This window comes from Pristiophorus japonicus, chromosome 18 (assembly GCF_044704955.1).
Source record: "Pristiophorus japonicus isolate sPriJap1 chromosome 18, sPriJap1.hap1, whole genome shotgun sequence".
Lineage (NCBI taxonomy): Eukaryota > Metazoa > Chordata > Chondrichthyes > Pristiophoridae > Pristiophorus > Pristiophorus japonicus.
The window spans coordinates 37272009-37294931 of NC_091994.1; the positions used below are offsets into that span (position 1 = coordinate 37272009).

At 46.9% G+C, this 22923-nt stretch overlaps 1 protein-coding gene across 1 annotated transcript in view; it reads left to right on the forward strand.

Annotated features, from left to right (window-relative positions):
• The window catches only part of grin3bb (glutamate receptor, ionotropic, N-methyl-D-aspartate 3Bb), an 87477-nt gene that overhangs the window by 16703 nt on the left and 47851 nt on the right, over window positions 1–22923 (forward strand). Inside the window, exon 2 of the mRNA XM_070860857.1 lies at window positions 21188–21786. Coding sequence (XP_070716958.1) covers window positions 21188–21786 — 599 coding nt within the window. The remainder of the gene's footprint in view (window positions 1–21187; window positions 21787–22923) is intronic.

Consider the following 22923-nt stretch of genomic DNA (forward strand, 5'->3'; position numbering starts at 1 on the left):
TGTGATATGTCCTTACTATAAAGTACAAATGCACACGAGGCCCATACTTGTGAGAAGGTCACTCTGTGGCCAGTAACCTTTATTCCAGCACTGAAGTGATGAAGCTGGGTGGAGCTTCCCCTTTTATACCTGAAAGTCCAGGTTAGGAGTGTCTCCCACAAGTTCACCACCAAGTGGTCAATGTTCTCATGGTGTACAACTTAGGTCAGTTTATACATGGATTACAATGACAGTTGAATATATGACATCACCTCCCCTCCCCCAAAGTCTTATTGGGATCACAGGTTAAGTCTCTCTGGTGGTTTACGCTCCCTTGTAGAGCGCCTGAGTTGGGGCTCCGGTTGTTGGGCACTGGCCTGAGTTTCTGCTGTTTGCGGTGCCTCAGGCCTGTCCAGACTGCCCACAGTGACTGGGCTCTCCTCCACTTGGTTCTGGTGTTCGGTCACCTGTGGTGGCGTGAACTCTATATCGTGTTCTTCCTCTGCTTCTCCTATGGGGTTGCTGAACCTCCATTTTGTTTGATCCACGTGTTTGCGGCAGATTTGTCCATTGGTAAGTTTAACTACCAGAATCCTATTCCCCTCTTTGGCAATCACAGTGAGCCAATTGGGCCCTGCAGCATAGTTGAGCACAAAGACGGGGTCATTGATATTAATATATCGCGCCCTCGCATTCCCGTCATGGTAGTCACATTGTGAACCGGTGCCTGCTCTCAACAATTTCTTTCATGGTGGGGTGTATAAGGGATAACCTGGTTTTGAGCGTCCTTTTCATTAGCAGCTCTGCGGGTGGAACCCATGCGAGCGAGTGTGGTCAGGATCTGTAGGCCAACAGGAGGCGTGATAAGCGGCTTTGTAGGGAACCCCCTTGGATTCTGAGCATCCCGTGTTTGATTATCAGCACTGCTCGTTCTGCCTGGCCATTTGAGGCTGGCTTGAACGGTGCCGTACTGACATGATTGATACCATTTCCTGCCATGAAGTCCTGGAACTCAATGCTTGTAAAGCATGGGCCTTTGTTGCTGACCAAGACGTCCAGTAGACCATGGGCGGCGAACATTGCCCATAGACTTTCTACCGTGGCAGAGGATGTGCTTGAATTGAGAATGTCACACTCGATCCATTTGGAATAGACGTCCAAAAACATTTTTCCCATGAAGGGACCTGCGTAGTCCACATGGATACGTGACCATGGCTTGGCGGGCCAGGACCAAGGGCTAAGGGGGGCTTCCCTGGGCGCATTGTCCAGCTGGGCACGCATGCTGCACCTGCGAACACAAAGTTCCAGGTCTGCATCTATCCCTGGCCACCAAACGTGTGACCTGGAAATTGCCTTCATCATGACAATGCCCGGGTGCTCTTTGTGGAGTTCTCGGATGAACGCCTCTCTGCCCATCTGGGGCATGACTACTCGGTTCCCCCATAGTAGGCAATCGGCCTGAATTGAGAGTTCATCCTTGAGCCTGTGAAATGGCTTAAATTCCTTCGGGCATGCCCCGTATGTGGCTGCCCAGTCCCCATTCAGGACACACTTCTTGACTAAAGACAGTAGCGGGTCTCTATTAGTTCAGACTTTGATCTGACGGGCTGTCACGGGTGAGCCTTCGCTTTCAAAAGCTTCAACAGCCATGACCATCTCAGCAGCATGCTCGGTTGCCCCCTCGGTGGTGGTTAGTGGGAGCCTGCTGAGTGCATCGGCGCAGTTTTCAGTGCCCGGTCTGTGCCGAATTGTATAGTCATAGGCAGCTAACATGAGTGCCCATGCATTTATGGCCTTGTTTTCAGCCAAAAGGGACGTAAGGGGTTTGTGATCTGTCTCCAGCTCAAATTTCCTGCCAAACAGGGACTGGTGGATTTTATTTACTGCATATATACATGCAAGCGCTTCCTTTTCTACCATCCCGTAGCCCCTTTCTGCCTGGGACAGACTTCTGGAGGCATAAGCTTCCGGCTGTAACTGACCCTTCGTATTAACATGCTGCAACACACACCCGACCCCATAGGATGACGCATCGCACGTTAAAACAAATTTCTTACATGGGTCATATAGCATTAACAGATTGTTGGAGCATAAAAAATTGCATGCTCTGTCAAAAGCCCTTTCCTGTTCCCCCAGACCCATTCGCGACCTTTGCGTAGGAGCACGTGTAGCGGCTCTAACAGCGTGCTCAATTTGGGAAGAAAGTTACCAAAATAGTTCAGGAGCCCCAGGAACGACCGCAGCTCCGTCGGGTTATGGGATCTGGGTGCTCTCTGGATCGCATCCGTTTTGGACGCAGTAGGGCTGATCCCGTCTGCTGCTACCCTCATCCCCAGGAATTCTACCTCTGGAGCTAGGAAGACGCACTTCGCCTTTTTCAGTCGCAGATCTACCCGGTCCAGTCTGCGTAGCACCTCCACCAGTTTCTGGAGGTGTTCTTCAGTATCACAACCCGTGATGAGGATGTCGTCTTGAAAAACCACCATCCTTGGAATCGACTTGAGGAGACTTTCCATGTTTCGTTGAAAGATCGCGGCGGCCAAGCGAATCCCGAACGGACATCAGTTGTACTCAAACAACTCCTTGTGTGTCGTGATGGTGTTCGACTTCTTCGACTCACTCGCCAGCTCCTGGGTCATGTAAGCTGAGGTCAGGTCCAATTTTGAAATAGGTTTGCCACCGGATACCATCGCAAAGAGGTCCTCCGCTCTCGGTAGCGGGTACTGGTCTTGGAGTGACACCCGATTGATGGTGGCCTTGTAATCACCACATATCCTGACCGACCCATCCGCCTTGAGCACCGGCACAATCGGGCTCGCCCAGTCACTGAATTCAACTGGCGAGATGATGCCTTCCCTCAGCAGGCGGTCCAATTTGCCTTCTATCTTTTCCCGCATCACGAATGGCACCGCTCTGGCCTTGTGGTGTACTGGTCTGGCGTCCGGGTTAATGTGAATCACTACCTTGGTCCCCATGAAAGTGCCAATGCTGGGTTGAAATAGTGAGTCAAATTTGTCCAGGACCTGTGAGCATGATATTCGCTCCACAGAAGAAATTGCATTGACATCGCCCCATTTACATTTACAGTTCATGACAGCAAGCCAACTCCTCCCCAACAGTGCGGGACCATCCCCCGGGACAATCCAGAGTGGCAACCTGTTCTCCGAATCTTTGTGGGTCATGACTACCGTGGCGCTGCCTAGCACCGGAATGATCTCCTTTGTGTATGTCCGTAGCTGTGCGTCAATCGGCAATCATTTTGGCCTCCTGGCCTTGGATGCCCACAACTTGTCGAACTGTTTGATACTCATCAGGGACTGGCTGGCCCCTGTGTCTAGCTCCATTGATACTGGGATGCCATTGAGGAGCACTTTCATCATTATGGGTGGCGTCCTGGTGTATGAACTCTATATGTGCTCCACATGAACTCGCTGAACTTCATCTTCCAACGATTTCCCCCAGTATTCATTTGACCTCGTAGGGCTTACATCGGGCCCGTCCTCCTCATACATCAACCTGGCTGGAGACTTCCTGCACATACGCGCCAAGTGACCGCTGATGTTGCAATTTCTGCAGGCATATTGCTGATACCTGCAAGCTCTAGCTGTGTGTTTGCCTCCACACCTCCAACATGAGCCGTTGTTAGAAACAAAAGGTCCATTACCAGTCGATTGTCTCTGACTGTCTCTGTAACTGTCCTTAAACGCACCATTGACAGGTGTTGATGGCCCCATTACTGGCCGCATTATCCCTTGCGATGGCATGAATTGCCATTCAGCTAGCCATTGTCTCTGTTGAATTCCCCCTTTGGGTTCGACTACATGCTCGGGCATGTCCGATTGCCCTTGTCTGCCTAGAGAACTGTGTGCCGCGTTAACAATGTTGACTCCCTATCCATTTACTTCATTTAAACCAAGATTTTTGTCAAACATCATTCTGGTCTCTTCCTCTCCTGAGATGAATGTCTGGGCCATCAAAGCCGCTGTTTCCAGGGTCAAGTCTTTGGTCTCAATCAGTTTCCTGAAAACCCCAGCGTGCCCGATGCCCTCAATAAAAAAAGTCTCGCAGCATCTCCGCTCTGCATGCATCTGGGAACTTACATAGGCTCGCCAGTCGCCGGAGGTCTGCCACGAAGTCTGGAACGCTTTGCCCTTCTCGCCGCTGGTGCATGTAAAACCGGTGTCTCGCCATGTGCATGCTGCTTGCCGGTTTAAAGTGTTCCCCGATCAATTTACTGAGCTCTTTAAAAGTCTTGTCTGCCGGCTTCTCTGGCGCTAGAAGGTCCTTCATCAAGGAGTACGTCCTGGATCCACAAACCGTCAGGAAATGAGCCCTGCGTTTGTCGGCCGAATCCTGTATCAGCCATTCCTTGATGACGAAACTTTGCTGTAGTCTCTCAATAAAATCATCCCAATCATCACCAACACAGTACTTCTCGTCTGTGCTGCTAGTGGCCATGCTCGCGTGGTTTAAATCCCAGTTTCTCGTCGCCAATGATATGTTCTTACTATATGTTCTTACAAATGCACACAAGGCCCATACTTGAGAGAAGATCATTCTGTGACCAGTAACCTTTATTCCAGCACTGAAGTGATGAAGGTGGGTGGAGCTTCCCCTTTTATACTTGAAAGTCCAGGTTAGGAGTGTCTCCCACAAGTTCATCACCTCGTGGTCAGTGTTCTCACGGTGTACAACTTAGGTCAGTTTATACATGGATTACAATGACAGTTGAATACATGACACTGTGTCTGTGATCACACCATGTACAGGACATCAGTTCTGTGTCTGTGATTACACCATGTACCAGAGCACAGGTCACCTGGAAGGAGTGTTTGGGACCCTGGACAGTGGGAAGGGAGGAGGTGAAGGGGCAGTTGTTGCATCTCCTGCACTTGCACGAGAAGGTGCCGTGGGAGTTGGGATGATGAAGAGTGGACAATGTTGCATCGGGAACAATCCCTTCAGAATGCTGAAAGCAGAGGGGATGATGTGTTTGGTGTTGGCATTGTGCAGGAGATGGTGGAAATGGCAGAGGATGATCTGTTGAATGTGGAGGCTGGTTGTTGGAAGGTGAGGACGAAGGACCCTATCGTGGTTCTGGAGGGAGGAGATGGGGTCAGGGTAGAAGTGCGGGAAATGGGACGAATATGGTCAAGAACCCGGTCAACCACAGAGCAGGACTAAGAACACAGTAAGTTATGGTAGACGAAGGCAATTAAAATACATCAGGGCAGTGATTTCTGTGAAGTAAAGGAGTATCATATGTTAATCTCGGCCGAGTATAAAGATGTTTAGTTTCAGTTATCAGAGGTAGGTTAAATGGGGAAAGCACTGCCTTTCCATTGTTAATGATTAGTTATCCACTTACTCTTGCAGCGTTTTGTTTCAGTATAATCTCTAAGGAGTTTGGATCATATTCCTGTCTGTAAACATGTCTGCAGAGCTGGTCCCAAGTCACTTAGGCACGGATCTAAAATCTGGCTCAGCCTGGATAGTGGGTTTGATTGCCAGCTGTGTCTGGGACCTTTGAGAAGGGAACAATTGTCTGCATTCCACTTTGACATCAGCGGTGGCCAGCGATCTCCAATTACACGATTAAATTGAACTTCATAGGCTTGTCAAGAGTTAGTTTCAGTTCTACAACCCACAGCGAGAGAGCTGTGTTGAAGTGTTGTGTCAGTCAGCAGAAGAACTGAGCTACTTCTCAAATAAAGCCTGTTCCACAGACTTCACATCTTAGAGTTCATAATTAATGTGAGCGGTGTTTTTATTAATTTATGTATTAGAGAGTAGAGAAATTCAGTGTGTTATAATGGCCAGAATTCGCGGACAAAACAGCGTGTGAGTGACGCACGCCATTATTGTGAAAATCAGCCAGCAACCTGTAGAGAGGGAGAGATACCCCGTGATTTGTGAATTGCCACAAGTTGCTGGCAGATTTTCGCCACTCCGCCGTTAGCTTCACAAAAACACCACTTCGTCCTTAACCTCGCTGAATGTTTCATGAAGTTGCTGCATTTGTACATTAAACTCATCACAGAAAGCTAAGTCTAGTAATTATCAGCGTAAGTACCCTTTAATGACATGATAATTGTTAATGACTGCTGATCAACCTCTCTGGCCCAGAAAGTGAACAATTACATTTGTGGAGTCTCATTCCTTCACGTTGTGAATTGTTGTTGGGAGATTTTCAAAATGGCAGAATTTTAATTTTTTTATTTTCCTTTCTGTCTCTTTTTCTCTCTCAATCCTATCTTTCTTTCCCTCACTTTGTTTCTCTTTCTGTACCTGATTTGACATTGAATTCACCCACTCTAATTCACCCTCCTTCTCAGTCCTTCCTCTCTTTATTTCTCAATCTTTTAATCTCATTGGATAAGGAGATAGACTGTTGTTCACCAAGATCCCAGATGCCCTGTTGCCCTCGCCGCAGCTCGTTATCAGCTTGCACTTCGAGCAACTTTGTGGGCAAAATTTTTTAAAAACACAAATATGCACGGTCAAGTCCAACAGGCATGCCATGGGATGGCCCACTCCAGCAAAATCTGGACCAATATCTACTATTAGGAACATAGGAACAGGAGTAGGCTATTCAGCTCCTCGAGCCTGTTCTATCACTCAATTAGATAATGGATCATTTTATATTTCAACTCTGTTTACCTGCCTTTGCTCCATGGTCCATATCTCTTGATACCCTTACCTATCAAAAATCTATTGATCTCCGTCTTAAAAGCTCTAATTGACCCAGTATCCACAATCTTTTACTAATCTGTGTGCTTCCTGATTTCACTCCCGAATGGTCTGGCTCTAATTTTAAGACTATGACCCCTTGTTCTGAACTCCCCCACCAGGAGAAATTAATTCTCTGTATCTACCCTATTGAATCCGTTTATCATTTTAAAACACCTCGATTCGATCACCCCTCAACCTTCTATACTCAAAGGTGTACAAGCCAAGCTTGTGCACCCTCTCCTCATAATTGAACCCCGGGTATCATTCTGGTGAATCTGCAGAGCAGCCCTTCCAAGTCCGATATATCCTTACTGAGGTGCGATGCCCAGACTGTATGCAGTACTCCAGATAATACCTGTGGGTTCAAAGCCTGAATGTTGACCTGGTAGGAGTGTATATTCAGTCGCTTGTAAAAAAGAGGAGAATCACATGATGGCAAATAGAACATCGGAACAGAAGTAGGCCATTTAGCCATTCAATGAGATTGTGGCTGATCTGTGACCTAACTCCATATATACCTGTCTTTGTCCCATATCCCTTAATCCCTTAATGGTGAACAAAAAGGGCTAAAAATTCGTGCCTGCCACAAGAGAAGCCGGTGACACGCGGCCTCGGGTTAATGGCAGCTGAAAATGGATGAAGAGTTACAAGAGAAAAATCTGCACTGGGAGCTAAAGATTTTTAGCCCAGCGCTAACTTGCCATGTAACGCCTCCTGGTGGTGTTAGTGCCGGCTGGGAGTCGAAGTTCCCATCCAGGAGCGGCATTCCAGCTTTCAACTGCGAGGCAATAGAGTTCGCCAGGCATTGTGGTAAATTAAAAGGGCAATGCCTTCTGAACTAATAAAAATGAAGTGAAAAAATGAAGTTTTCAGCCCTTGCTGCCTTTTAAAAAAAATAATTAGCATTAAAAAGAAGTCCCAAATGGGACTCTTCAGTTATTAAAGCTGAATTCCCTTCCATAACTCAAAAAACAGGAAATGTGCTTCAGCACTCACACACATGGCTCAGCAAATCGGGGAAGGGGCACCCAGGGTCTCGCACGCAGCCCTCCAGCTTTGTGCAGGGGATCAACACTGTAAATTAGGTCCTCTACCCACAGGGGCTAGGAAGCCCTCCAGAAAGAATGATGTGGGATCACATCTCCGAGGCCATCACTGCCAGTAGTGTCACCCCCACCTCCTGGCTCCAGCGCCCAAAAATGCTTCATGACCTTCGACCACTGGTCAAGGTTAGTGAATGCATCTTCAAAAGCCGTCTCCTACCAACTGCATCACTAGCCTCACACACTGCCACATGCATGAATCCCCAACCCCAATCACTCACCTACCAACAATCTGTACCAATCACGAGGGTACACCATCCACTCCTAGCCCCACCTCACTTGGAGAAGACAGTGCAGGCCATTTTTGGCAGGGGTATGGCTGAGTCCTTGGCCAGTGGTGGGGCAGAAAGGGTACAAGATGCTTGTGTCCTCATGTTATCCCCCTTCTGGCATGTACCTCTTGCTTTCCTGCCCTCCCCTCACCATAGCACCACCCTTGTGCTTTTCTCATTTCACACACCCAAAAAGTACAGCCTGCCCAGCCAATTGTTGGCCGAGAAGAGGGAGAGGAGAGTGAAGAAGAAGCACTGTGTCTCAATTTGACACTCCCAGCCGCAGGCTCCTATGTCCACCAGCAAGGCCATTTGCAGTGTCCCCCACTGAAAGTCAGCAGCCTTCCACCAGCCATGCTGCAGCCACTGGGCTAGCGCTGCGTCACATCAGTAGGATAGGCAAAGACATACACAAGACAGTCACTAAGAGAATGTGATGAGTTGATTTCTTGATGTCATATTGGATGGGTAAATGTATGAAGTTGGATTGGAAAGTTTGCTTTGTGCTTTTATGTCAGCATCTTGGCCAAGAGGTTGCTGTGATGATCAGTAACAGAGGGAAGGTAAGGCGTGGGACTAATGTTGAAAGGGGAATTGGGGTAGTGGCCACTGTTACTGCAGACGGATGATTCCATCCAGGATATCCCTGCCAGAAAGGGGCTCTGGGTTGCATCCTTCCTTCTCCTTCCTCCTCTCTTGGTTCCTCCTTCTGCATCTTCATCTTCCCTCTGCGGGCAGATGCTGGAAATCTGAAATCACAGCATAAAATTCTGGAAATACTGAGCAGATCATGTTGACCTGAGACGTGAACTCTGTTTCTTTCTCCACGGATGCTACCTGAGTATTTGCAGCATTTTCTGTCTTCTCAGAGGCCTTCCTTTACCATCCGAAGCCTTGCAAGCACTCCCTACACACGAAAAAAAACTTTAACATGTAATGCAGCAAGCCACTACAATAAAATCAAAATAAAACCCAGTCCAAAATCTTAAATTGAAACTTCCCTGAAAGATGTGTGTGTCTCTTTTAAGAGGTGCTGACAGCGCCCTGTCAGTCTGCTGCATGCTGGCTTTACATGGCGAGCTTAGGATCCAGCGCTGAACTCAGCGCAAATGTCAAAGTTCACCGTGGTGACACTCAGTCGGCGTTGCACGCTGACTGACGTCACCTCTCCCTCATTTCAATTTGCGGGCGACGGATGTTAGCGGCAGTGCTGGCGGGCCTTGGGAAATGGAGGAGTCGTGGGACTCGCCACGAGCTGGCAAAAGACCGACGGCCAACCTCTTAACGCAACTTTTTGCCAGTAATGGGTGGTGTCAAGCTCCCGAATATTTAACCCAATCAATCTCAGATTTAAAATGAACAATTGATCTAGCATCAATTGCCATTTTGGAAGAGAGTTCCAAACTTCTATCACCCTTTGTGTGTAGAAGTGTTTTCTAATTTCACTCCTGAAAGGTCTGGCTCCAATATTTAGACTAAACCCACTGATCCTAGAATCCCCAATCAGCAGAAATAGTTTATTTCTATCTACACTATCTGTTCCCCTTAATATCTTGGAAAATTCGATCAAATCACCCCTTAGCCTTCAAAATTCTAAGGAATACAACCCTAATTTGTGTAATCTCACCTCGTAATTTAACCTTTGGAGTCCAGTTGGTATTCTGGTAAACCTACACTGCACTCCCTCCAAAGCCAATGTATCCTTACTAACGCGTGGTACCCAGAACTGCTCACAGTACTCCAGGTGTGGTCTAACCAGCACTTGGTATAGCAGAAACATAACTTCTACCCCCTTGTATTCTCGTCCTCTAGCTATAAAGGCCACCATTCCATTAGCCTTTTCTGTACCTGTTGATGACATTTTAATGATCTGTGTACCTGGACCACTAAGTCTCTTTGGACCGCCACTGTTTTTAGCTTTTCACCATTTAGAAAGTTCCCTGTTCTATCCTTATTAGGTCCAAAGTGGATGACCTCACATTTGCCTACATTGAAATCCATTTGCCACAGTTTTGCCCAGTCATTTAATCTGTCGATATCCCGTTGTAATTTTATGCTTTCATCTACACTGCCCACAATGCTGCCTATCTTTGTGTCATCAGTAAATTTGGATACATGACATCCTACGTCATCATCGAAGTCGTTAATAAATACTGTGAATAGTTGAGGCTCTGACTCAGATCCCTGCGGGACACTACTAGTCACATCCTGTCAATTAGCGAAGCTGCCCATTATTCCTACTGCCTATCTCCTGCTACTCAGCCAATTTCCTAACCAGGTCAATAATTTGCCTTCAATTCCATGGACTTCAGCCTTAGTTAACAGTCTCTTATGTGGGACTTTATCAAATGTCTTCTGGAAGTCCATATAAATAACTTACATAGACCTGTCCACTACTTTAGTCACCTCTTCAAAAAATTCATTCAGGTTTGTCAGGCATGACCTACTTTTTACAAATCCATGCTGGCTCTCTCTGATCAGCTGAAAATGTTCGAGGTGTTCAATCATCCATCCTTAATTATACTCTGGCAATTTCCCGACAACAGATGTTAGGCTAACTGCTCTATAATTCAATGGTTTCCCTCTCTCGCCATTCTTAAATAACATAGAAAATAGACATAGAAAATAGGTGCAGGAGTAGGCCATTCGGCCCTTCGAGCCTGTACCGCCATTCAATGAGTTCACGGCTGAACATGCAACTTCAGTACCCCATTCCTGCTTTCTCGCCATACCCCTTGATCCTCCTAGTAGTAAGGACTACATCTAACTCCTTTTTGAATATATTTAGTGAATTGGCCTCAACAACTTTCTATGGTAGAGAATTCCACTCTCTGGGTGAAGAGGTTTCTCCTCATCTCGGTCCTAAATGGCTTACCCCTTATCCTTAGACTGTGACCCCTGGTTCTGGACTTCCCCAACATTGGGAACATTCTTCCTGCATCTAACCTATCTAAACCCGTCACAATTTTAAACGTTTGTATGAGATCCCCTCTCATTCTTCTGAACGCCAGTGAATACAAGCCCAGTTGATCCAATCTTTCTTGATATGTCAGTCCCGCCATCCCGGGAATCAGTCTGGTGAACCTTCGCTGCACTCCCTCAATAGCAAGAATGTCCTTCCTCAAGTTAGGAGACCAAAACTGTACACAATACACCAGGTGTGGCCTCACCAAGGCCCTGTACAACTGTAGTAACACCTCCCTGCCCCTGTACTCAAATCCCATTGCTATGAAGGCAACGTGCCATTTGCTTTCTTAACCGCCTGCTGTACCTGCATGCCAACTTTCAATGACTGATGTACCATGACACCCAGGTCTCGTTGCACCTCCCCTTTTCCTAATCTGCCACCATTCAGATAATAGTCTGTCTCTCTCTTTTTACCACCAAAGTGGATAACCTCACATTTATCCACATTATACTTCATCTGCCATGCATTTGCCCACTCAGCTAACCTATCCAAGTCACTCTGCAGCCTCATAGAATCCTCCTCGCAGCTCACACTGCCACCCAACTTAGTGTCATCCACAAATTTGGAGAGAGTACATTTAATCCCCTCGTCTAAATCATTAATGTACAATGTAAACAGCTGGGGCCCCAGCACAGAACCTTGCGGTACCCCACTAGTCACTGCCTGCCATTCTGAAAAGTACCCATTTACTTCTACTCTTTGCTTCCTGTCTGCCAACCAGTTCTCAATCCACGTCAGCACACTACCCCCAATCCCATGTGCTTTAACTTTGCACATTAATCTTTTGTGTGGGACCTTGTCGAAAGCCTTCTGAAAGTCCAAATGCACCACATCAACTGGTTCTCCCTTGTCCACTCTACTGGAAACATCCTCAAAAAATTCCAGAAGATTTGTCAAGCATGATTTCCCTTTCACAAATCCATGCTGACTTGGACCTATCATGTCACCTCTTTCCAAATGCGCTGCTATGACATCCTTAATAATTGATTCCATCATTTTACCCACTACCGATGTCAGTCAGGCTGACCGGTCGATAATTCCCTGTTTTCTCTCTCCGTCCATTTTTAAAAAGTGGGGTTACATTGGCGACCCTCCACTCCATAGGAACTGATCCAGAGTCTATGGACTGTTGGAAAATGACTGTCAATGCATCCGCTATTTCCAAGGCCACCTCCTTAAGTACTCTGGGATGCAGTCCATCAGGCCCTGTGGATTTATCGGCCTTCAATCCTTCAATTTCCCCAACACAATTTCCCAACTAATAAGGACAGGTGCAATTTTCCAATCTAAAGGGATGGTTCCTGAATCGAGAGAACTTTGGAAGATTATAGTTGGGACATCTGCAATGTGCTCACCTACTTCCTTTAAAACCCTGGGATGGAAACCATCTGGCCCTGGGGATTTATCACTCTTTAGTGCCATTATTTTCTTCATTACTGTTATTTTGCTTACGTTAATTATTTTGCTTATGTGAATAAGAGTTCTCTGTTACAATTCTTGAATCTCACTATTGTTTACCTGGATGTTGGACAGACAAAGGTGCACTTCAGATCATAGGGGATATGAGGTCCACTTACGGACGTGGCACATTCTTGAATGATCTAGCATGATATCCCAAAAAACATGAGAACCATATACAGGGCACAGATACCTTGGGACTTTCCCCTTCGAAAGATTATTCCATTTCTCTCCTGCCCCACACCTAAACTGTGATTTTTGTGCAGCCCTGTCTAGATCCTCACTCGGCCTCTAACCAGTTACCAGGCATTTAATCAGCTCGGGTTGACGTGACATTAGTGTGACTATGCCAAGTGTCAGCCCTGAGATCATTTGCAGTTTTTGTCACGGGTTTTTGACAGAAATGTCGATCCCAGGTCTGTTCTGAAAGTGCTCATTTTTGCTTCAGCCAATTTCACAGTTTTCAGCCAAGGTCACAGAGATTTAGTATTCACTGGCCTTTCCCGCTCTCTGAAAGTGTTGGTGGAAGAGAGGTCCTTTCAGAAAGTAATGGATGGATCCCTCTCTGCTGTAGCACCCAGAATGGGGTGGGGAGGTCCTGCCAGCACCACCAGGAATATTCCTTCCACCTCCCCGGCAGTGAAATCAGTCCTTTGACCATCTCCGCAAAGCCCAAATAAGAGCAGAGGTGGGATCTAGGAACCCGCCCAATTTCTCCACCTCTGGTACCGCGGACCCCAGGCACTGCCCGCCGAGGGATGGCTGTAAACCCAAGAGTGAAGAAGCTGACTAGTGCAGCTATTGCAGAGAGAGGGCTGAGTACCAGGGTCCTCTCCTCAGGACCTTACTATTTCCAGCAAGGCCCCCTCAGCTCAGGGGATCTCCAGAAAGATATTGTAGTGCCGCTGCCCCTAGAAACATAGAAACATAGAAACATAGAAAATAGGTGCAGGAGTAGGCCATTCGGCCCTTCTAGCCTGCACCGCCATTCAATGAGTTCATGGCTGAACATGCAACTTCAGTACCCCATTCCTGCTTTCTCGCCATACCCCTTGATCCCCCTAGTAGTAAGGACTTCATCTAACTCCTTTTTGAATATATTTAGTGAATTGAAAAATCACTGGATTGGGACTTGAACCCACAACCTTTTGACTCAGAAGCGAGACTACTACCACTGAGCCATGGCAGATGGGGCAAAAAAACAGCACCTGGAGTTTCAGCCTAGATTTTTTTTTTGTGCTCAAGTCCCTGGAGTGGGAATTGAACCCACAACCTTCTGAGCCAGAGGCAAGAGTGCTACCCACAGAGCCACAGCTGACCCCTCTTCTGCCTGTCCTCATTACCCTCCTGCTCAACTAAGGAGCCCCGAACCTCCTGCCCTGACCCATCCCGTCCCGTCTCTCTTCCACCCCCTCCCCCCATCACCCCCTTCCTCCAGTGACGAATCAGCCCCAAGATTAAAATTCAGCCCTAAATAACATTTCGGAATTAAATATCATTCATCAAACTTTTGCAGTGATTATTCCTGATCTTCTATCTCAAAATGTGCTCAGCTTCCTGCCTCATAATATAAATGGGAGCTTTACTCTGTATCTCCCCATCCTCTCTCTGGAGCTTTGTCACAGTCCAGGGCTGTGAGAGCCTTTCTTTCCACATTGGCCATAATGATGACTGGTTGGAGTTAAAATGTTCTAGTGATACCAGCATAGACATGTTGGGCCAAATGGCCTGTTTCTGTGCTGTAAATTCTATTCTCCACAGTACAACTTATTTACGTTCTGAAACCATATCATATTTCTTGGCTTTAAAATGGATACGAAATTGGCTAAGTGGCAGGAAAAAGAGTAATGGTAAACGGTTGTTTTTCGGACTGGAGGAAGATATACAGTGGTGTTCGCCAAGGGTCGGTTCTAGGACCACTGCTTTTCTTGATATATATTAATGGCTTGGATGTAGGTGTACAGGGCACAATTTCAAAATTTGCAGATGATACAAAACTTGGAAGTATAGTGATAGACTTCAAGAGGACATAGACAGGCTGGTGGGATGGGCGGACATGTGGCAGATGAAATTTAATGCAGGAAAGTGTGAAGTGATACATTTTGGTAGAGAGAATGAGGAGAGGAAATATAAACTAAAGGGTACCACCCTAAAGCGGGTGCATAAATAGAGAAAACTAGGGGTATATGTGCACAAATCGTTGAAGGTGGCAGGGCAGGTTGAGAAAGTGTTTAAAAATTCTTACAGGATCTTGGGCTTCATGAAAAGAGGTAGAGAGTGCAAAAGTGTGGAAATTATGATGAACTTGTATAAAACACTGGTTCGGTCTCAACTGGAATATTGTGTCCAATTCTGGACACCGCACTTTAGGAAGGATGTGAAGGCCTTAGAGAGGGTGCAGAAAACACTTACAAGAGTGATTCCAGGGAAGAGGGACTTCAGTTACATTGATAGACTGGAGAAGCTGGGGTTGTTCTCCTTGAGCAGAGAAGATTGAGAGGAGATTTGATAGAAGTGTTCAAAATCATGAGAGGTCTGGACAGAGTAGATAGAGAGAAACTGTTCCCATTGGTTGAAGGGTCAAGAACCGAGGACACAGATTTAAGGTGATCGGCAAAAGAACCAAAGGCAACATTAAAAAAAAACTTTTCTACAGAGTGGTTAGGATCTGGAATGCACGGCCTGAAAGGGTGGTGGAGGCAGACTCAATCACTGCTTTCAAAAGGGAGCTGGATAAGTACCTGAAAGAAAAACATTTGCAGGGCTACGGGGAAAGGGCGAAGGAGTGGGACTAGCTGAAACGCTCTTAGAGAGCCAGCACAAGCTCGATGGGCCGAATGGCCTTTTTCCATGCTGTAACCATTCTATGATTCTATAAAATGGCTTTACTTATAAACAGTATTTTCAGCAGGATCGATGTTGGGCGATGTTATGGAGGTGGAGGTAGGCGGTCTTAGTTATGCTGTGAATATGAGGTTGGGAGCTCATTTTCAGGGTCAAATATGACACCGAGGTTGCAAACAGTTTGATTCAGCCTCAGACAGATGTTAGGCAGAGGGATGAAGTTGGTAAGTACATCAATGGTACACACAGGGAAAAAGACAGAATTTTCACTGCATCTGCAGGGACTTGGGGAGGAGAAATCTGGGAAACAGCTGGGAGCTGTCCGTCACTTGTCTCCTTCCATTCCTTATGCCTCGTCGTCTTAAACCAAGACCCCATATTCCATGCTGCAGGTGTGGTGTTAAAGATCCCATGGCACTATTTGAAGAAGAGCAGGTGTCCTGGGCACCATTCCTCCCTCAACCAAACCACAAAAAACAGATTCATCGCCCAATTATCTCATTTGCTGATTTTGGGGATTTGGACCCACTTCTGGCAATACAGGGGTTAAACAACATCTCCGTGTGTTTTAAATCCATCCAGTTTTCTTCAGTTTATCCAGAAATCTTGGGCATGAAATCGGTGAAACCCAAGACCCGCCCAAGTGCTGCCCAAAGGACTGCCGATAGCCGCCGAGAGACCGGGCGGTACTTTGCCAGGAAGGTTCCACTAAAAGTGGCGGCAGCACCACCTGGCGGCAAAATAACGACTTATGCCGTCAGTCTGGGTGGCAGCGGGCGGGAGCTCTCAATCTCGGCGGCAAAGGCTCTTGCAGCCCAAGTGCTGCCGAGGATGGAATCGGGCACAGGGAGGGTGGAGGACCTGAAAATAAACATCCTTACAAAGATAAATACCACTGGAACACCTTCAGGGGACCCCATCCAGGTAAGTCGCTGTAAACTATTTTTAAAAAAGATGTTCACTAACCTTTTATTGCAGGTCTTCATACTTACTGTCGGGGTTAGACCCGCCTCCACACTGCGGTCCTTCCCCCTGCTGCCGCCGACTCCCGTCCGCACTAATCTGGCAGCTCGGCGGGTGGGAGGCCACTTGCTCGACTTGGTCGTCAGCAGCTGTCAGTGGGCGGTTCCCGGCAGTACTCCCCTCCTGCCCGCTCCAACCCAAGTGGAAACTGGCACAGAGGGGAGACCGGAGGCCTCCAATATTGGGGCCTATGTCTTTCTCCTTCCCCTCTCCCCTCAAGAAATCAGCATCTTCAGGAAAGGAAGGGAGAAAATTGGTGAAGACGATAGTTCTGATGTATTGACATCAGTTCACTGTCTCTCTGGTGCTGAACTATGACCCCTCTAATGCCAATGCAATACGACAGGGTTGCATAGGCTTCTATCAGTCTGGTTTACTGCTCTAACCTATGCTCAATGTTTCATATCCTGATATCAGGCTTCAAAACAATCCATAAACCATGTCCCATAGCATCGACTGGAATTAATGCTTTGATAAGATTCGTGTTCAAACTCCTTCAGAGCAGGCAGTATTTCTTATTGTAAAACACTGTACAACAGGCAAAGAATAAATCTGTACTGAGTACATCGAGATTGGATCAATATCCGTCTAATAATTAACTCCAGTTTCTGCAAACAATGTTAATTAGGAAGTAAGCATTGGGGGAAGGGGAAAAATGAATCACAAATTATGAGTATTTTAAATGTATTGATACGAAGATAAAACCAAGATTTCAGTTCTCTTATTGAATTAAGTGTAGATGTTTTCAATCCTCCCCATTTTCTCTCCTCCTCCCAAAGGGACCAATTCTTGATGGACGTAATTGCAAGTTAGCCAATTAAAAAAATAATTAATTCCTAGGATGTGGGCGTCGCTGGCAAGGCCAGCATTTATTGCCCATCCCTCATTGCCCTTGAGAAGGTGGCGGTGAGCCGCCTTCAGAAACCGCAGCAGTCCGTGTGGTGAAGGCACTCTCGCAATACTGTTAGGGAGGGAGTTCCAGGATTTTGACCAAGCGATGATGAAGGAACGGTGATATATTTCCAAATCAGGATGGTTTGTAATTTGGAGGGGAATGTGGAGGTGGTGGTGTTCATATGCGCCTGCTGCCCTTGTCCTTCTAGGTGGTAGAGGTCGTAGGTTTGAGAGGTGCTGTCGAAGAAGCCTTGATGAGTTGCTGCAGTGCATCTTGTAGACGGTACACACTGCAGCTACGGTGCGCCAATGATGGAGGGAGTGAATGTTTAAGGTGGTGGATGGGGTGGCAATAAAGCGGGCTGCTTTGTCCTGGATGGTGCCAAACTTCTTGAGTGTTGTTGGAGCTGCACTCAACCAGGCAAATAGAGAGTATTCCATCATACTTCTGACTTGTGCCTTGTAGATGTTGGAAAGGCTTTGGGGAGTTAGGAGGTGAGACACTTGCCGCTGAATACCCAACCTCTGACCTTCTCTTGTGGCCACAGTGTTTATGTGGCTGTTCCAGTTAAGTTTCTGGTCAATGTTGACCCTGAAGATGTTGATGGTGGGGGATTTGGCAATGCTAATGTCGTTGAATATCAAGGGGTGGTGGTTAGACTCTCGCTTGTTGGAGATAGTCATTGTCTGGCACTTGTGCTGTGTGAATGTTACTTGCCATTGTTCAGGCCTTCCTGCATGTGGGCATGGACTGCTTCATTAGCTGAGAAGTTGCGAATGGAATTTGAACACTTTGCAATCATAAGTGAACATCCTCACATCTGACCTGATGATGGAGGGAAGGTCATTGATGAAGCAGCTAAAGATGGTTGGGCCGAGGACACTACCCTGAGGAATTCATGCAGCAATGTCCTGCGGCTGAGATGATTGACCTCCAAGAACCACAACCATCTTCCTTTGTGCCAGGTATGACTCCAGCCAGTGGAGAGTTTTCCTCCTGATTCCCATTGACTTAAATTTTACTAGGGCTCCTTGATGGCACACTCGGTCAAATGCTGCCTTGATGTTAAGGGCAGTCACTCATCTCACCTCACCTCTGGAATTCAGCTCTCTTGTCCATGTTGGGACCAAGGCTGTAAAGAGGTCTGGAGCCAAGTGATCCTGGCGAAACCCAAACTGAGCATTGGTGAGCAGGTTATTGTTGAGTATAGTATAGTATTAGGCAGTTCCTCATGTCGAGAATGACCCGCTTCCACACCAAAAAGAGTAAGTGTCGCTTGATAACACTGTCGATGACACCATCCATCACTTTGCTGATGATTGAGAGTAGACTGATGTGGCGATAATTGGTCGGATCGGATTTGTACTGCTTTTTATGGACAGGACATACCTGGGCAGTTGTCCACGTTGTTGGATAGTTGTCAGTGTTGTAGCTGTACTGGAACAGCTTGGCTAGAGGCATGGCTAGTTCTGGAGCACAAGTCTTCAGCACTACAGCCAGGATGTTGTTGGGGCCCATAGCCTTTGCTGTTTCCAGTGTGATCAGCCGTTTCTTGATATCACATGGAATGAATCGAATTGGCTGAAGACTGGCTTCTGTGACGGTGGGGATCTCAGGAGGAGGCCGATATGGATCATCCACTCGGCACTTCGGATTGAAGATGGTTGCTGAAGCTTTAACCTTGTCTTTTGCACTCACGTGCTGGGCTCCACCATCATTGAGGATGGGGATATTCATGGAGCCTCTTCCTCCCGTTAGTTGTTTAACTATCTACCACCATTCATGAATGGATGTGACAGGACTGCAGATCTGATCCATTGGTTGTGGGATCGCTTAGCTCTGTCTATAGCATGCTGCTTCCGCTGTTTAGCATGCATGTAGTCCTGTGTTGCAGCTTCCCCAGGTAGGCAGCTCATTTTTAGGTATGCCTGGTGTTGCTCCTGACATGCTCTTCTGCACTCCTCATTGAACCACGGTTGATCGCCTGGCTTGATGGTAATGGTAGAGTGAGGGATATGCCGGACCAAGAGGTTACAGATTGTGCTGGAATACAATTTTGCTGCTGCTGATGGTCCACAGCGCCTCATGGATGTCCAGTTTTGAGCTGCTAAATCTATTCTGAATCTATCCCATTTAGCACACAACATGATGGATGTTGTCCTCAATGTGAAAACAGGACTTGGTCTCCACAATGACTGTGCGGTGATCACTATTACCAATGCTGTCATGGACAGATGCATCTGTGACAGGTAGATTGATGAGGACGAGGTGAAATAGGTTTTTCCCTCGTGTTGGTTCTCTCACCACTTGCCACAGGCCCAGTCAGGCAGCTATGTCCTTCAGGACTTTGTCAGCTCAGTCAGTAATGGTGCTACCAAGCCACTCCTGCTGATGGACATTGAAGTCCATTCTGTGCCCTTGCTGCAATGCTTCTTCTAAGTGGTGTTCAACATGGAGGAGTGCTGATTCATCAGCTGAGGGAGCAATCAGTGGGAGGTTTCTTTGCCCTTCTTGACCTGAAACTTCGTGAGGTCTGGAGTCAATGTTGAGGATTCCCAGGGACACTGCCTCCTGACTGTGTATCACTGTGCCGCCATTTCTGGTGGTTCTGGCCTGCTGATGGAACAGGACATATCCAGGGAAGGTGATGGAGGAGTCTGGGACATTGGCTGAAAGGTATGACTGTGTCAGGCTGTTGATTGACTAGTCTGTGAGACAGCTCTCCCAATTTTGGCACGTCCCCAGATGTTGGTGAGGAGGACTTTGCAGGGTCGACTGGGCTGGGTTTGCGGCTGTCTTGTCCGAAGCCAGTGCCGGATGGTCTGTCCAATTTTATTCTTTTTGTTTTTCGTACCAGTTTGTTGCAACTGAGTGGCTTGCTAGGTCATTTCAGGGGGCAGTTAAGAGTCCAACCACATTGCTGTGGATCTGGGGTCATGTAAATGCCAGACTGGGTAAGGACAGCAGATTTCCTTCCCTAAAGGGCATTAGTGAACCAGATGTTTTTTTTAATCACAATCTGATAGTTTCATGGTCACTATTACTGATACTAGCTTTTTATTCCAGATTAATTTAACTGAACTTACAACTCTGAATCATTAGTCCAGGCCCTTGGATTACTGGTCCAGTAACATAACCACTATGCTACCATTCCCTGTATGGCTGTTATGTGAGTCTAGCCAGTGATGATTGGCAGGATAGGCAACTATGGAGGGCATTAAGCTGGAGGTTGCTTCTCCCCTTGTTAGCAGCCTGTGCGATTGGTGGCATTTGTTACTTGAGTTGGGCAACTTGTATTCGAATCTCTAGCACTAAATTAGAGTGTTGAGATGTGACAAAGATGACTTTTAAATCAATCAGAGCAGTAGAACCAGAGAAGAGTGAAAAGTAAACTTCAAATATTGCTTACAAAAAAATGTTACTCAAAGGGTGGTGAATGTTTGAAATGGTTCCTTGAGTCTCTAACACATGGAGTTCCTAACCAAACTACTGATAAACCCCACACCACAGAATCGATACACAATGCTCACGATCCACAGGAGCACACCACACTTAGCGAAGTCTATAGACCTCAGGCGCAGGTTAGCAAAAAGCCACGCTTTGACAGTGCGGGTGAGCCGGGGTGGGTGATGGCGGTGCGAGTGAGCCGGGGTGCGGGTGAGCCGGGGCGGGGGGGCCGGGCCGGTGCGGGTGAGCCGGGGGTGGTGGAGGTGGTGAGCCGGGGGGGCCGGGCCGGTGCGGAGGAACCGGGGGGGGGCTGGGTGAGTTTCAGGTTGGTATTGACTTTATTGGGTGCCAATCTTTTTTTAAATCCTAGAACGATGAACTCAAATGCCCTTTTTTATCCTTGATGTTTTGAATATTCTTGTTTTCAAATTCAAGCTCCTAATTCTGAAACTAATTTACTTTCCAGAACCCTTTGCATCTGCAGATGAGCATGGAAAGCTCGGTGACCTCCTTGATGGACCTTCTCATCAGTGTTCTTAAAACAAACGCCTGGTATGATGTCAGTGTGATTCTGTGCCACAGCTGGGATATCTCCAGGTTCCTCAGCTACCTGAGCAACAACTCGAACTTCGAACTGCGGGCTTTACTCAACTTAACTGACATGGATGATGCGGGCATCATTCGCTTTTTACACGAGAAATTAAATGATTTGAAGGACTCGTCCACTTCTGTTTTGATGTTTAGCAGTGATGCCAAATGCTCTGGATTTGTCTTTGAAACGGCAGCTGGGTTGGGTTTGACTTCCCCCGAGTTTCACTGGGTTATCGGTTATCCACTCAATGTCGAGGATCTGCAAATCACGGGCCTACCCCTAGGTCTACTTGCCTATGGTGAAGTGAACAAACCAGTTCTGGGAAGTTACGTGCGGGATGCGGTTGAGCTAATAGCTAGAGCCATATCAACAGCAGTGTTTATTCGGCCTGACATGACGCTTATCCAAAGCATGGCGAACTGTAATGACAAGCAGACAGAAGGGATGTTATCTTCAGGTCAATATCTTTCAAGGTAAAACTTTGTTCATGAAATTATTTCAATGAATTCAATTTTCTCTCTTCCCCAGTTTTCTCTGATTCTCTTCTGTGGGTGTAGTTTAGCTTCCACAGGCACTGGCCACCCTCCAGCAACTCACCCAAGTGGTCATTGATGTGTTAGCCGAAGCAGTAAGTGTCAGCAGGCTATTTGAGCATGAAGGCGTGTGGGGGCAAGAGAATAACAGCCATAAGTTGAACCCAGGACCTCTGGTCTGATAGCAACCAATAAGCTTTATAAAAATCAAATGGCTATATTCCAAACTCTCATTATGTCTAAATGTCTTTGGTTATTTGCGGTTTTCTGTTGGTTTAAGAGGTTTATTTTTCTTTAAGCAGACATTGTCAGCTATGGCTCAGTGGTAGCACACTTGCCTCTAACTCCTGAGTCAGAAGGTTGTGGGTTCATTGTCCCACTCCAGAGACTTGAGCACAAAACTCTAGGCTGACACTTCAGTGCAGTACTGAGGGAGTGCTGCATTTTTGGAGGTGCCGTCTTTCAGGTGAGACATTGAACCGAGACCCCGTCTGCTCTCTCAGGTACATGTAAAATATCCCATGACTCCATTTTGAAGAAGAGCAGGGGAGTTATCCCTGGTGTCCTGGCCAATATTTATCCCTCAATTAACATCATTATAACAGATTATCTGGTCATTATCACATTGCTGTTTGTGGGAGCTTGCTGTGTGCAAATTGGCTGCCGCATTTCCTGCATTACAACAGTGACTACAGTTCAAAAGTACTTAATTGGCTGTGTGTTTTGGGACATCCTAAGGTCGTGAAAGGTGCTATATAAATGCAAGTCTGTCTTTTTCATTGCTGTTTGTGAGAAGCTACTTGGAGGAGTTGCAGAGTCTGACAGCCTGACTAAAATAAATTGACACACGTCAATTATCACTAACTTGGGTTGCACCAGCTTCAGCTGCCTGTGTTAACCAGGTCTCCACAGACTGCTCATTTCAGTAACTCTTAACAGGCAGCTTTACCCAATCCTCATTTGAACTTGGTTCTCTGGATGATGGGGTGCAAAGAACTCGGGTTGTCCTATCGCACTCCATTCGCCCCTCTCTCGCCAAACTGGAGGAGGACATGGAGCAGCACAATCCAGTACACC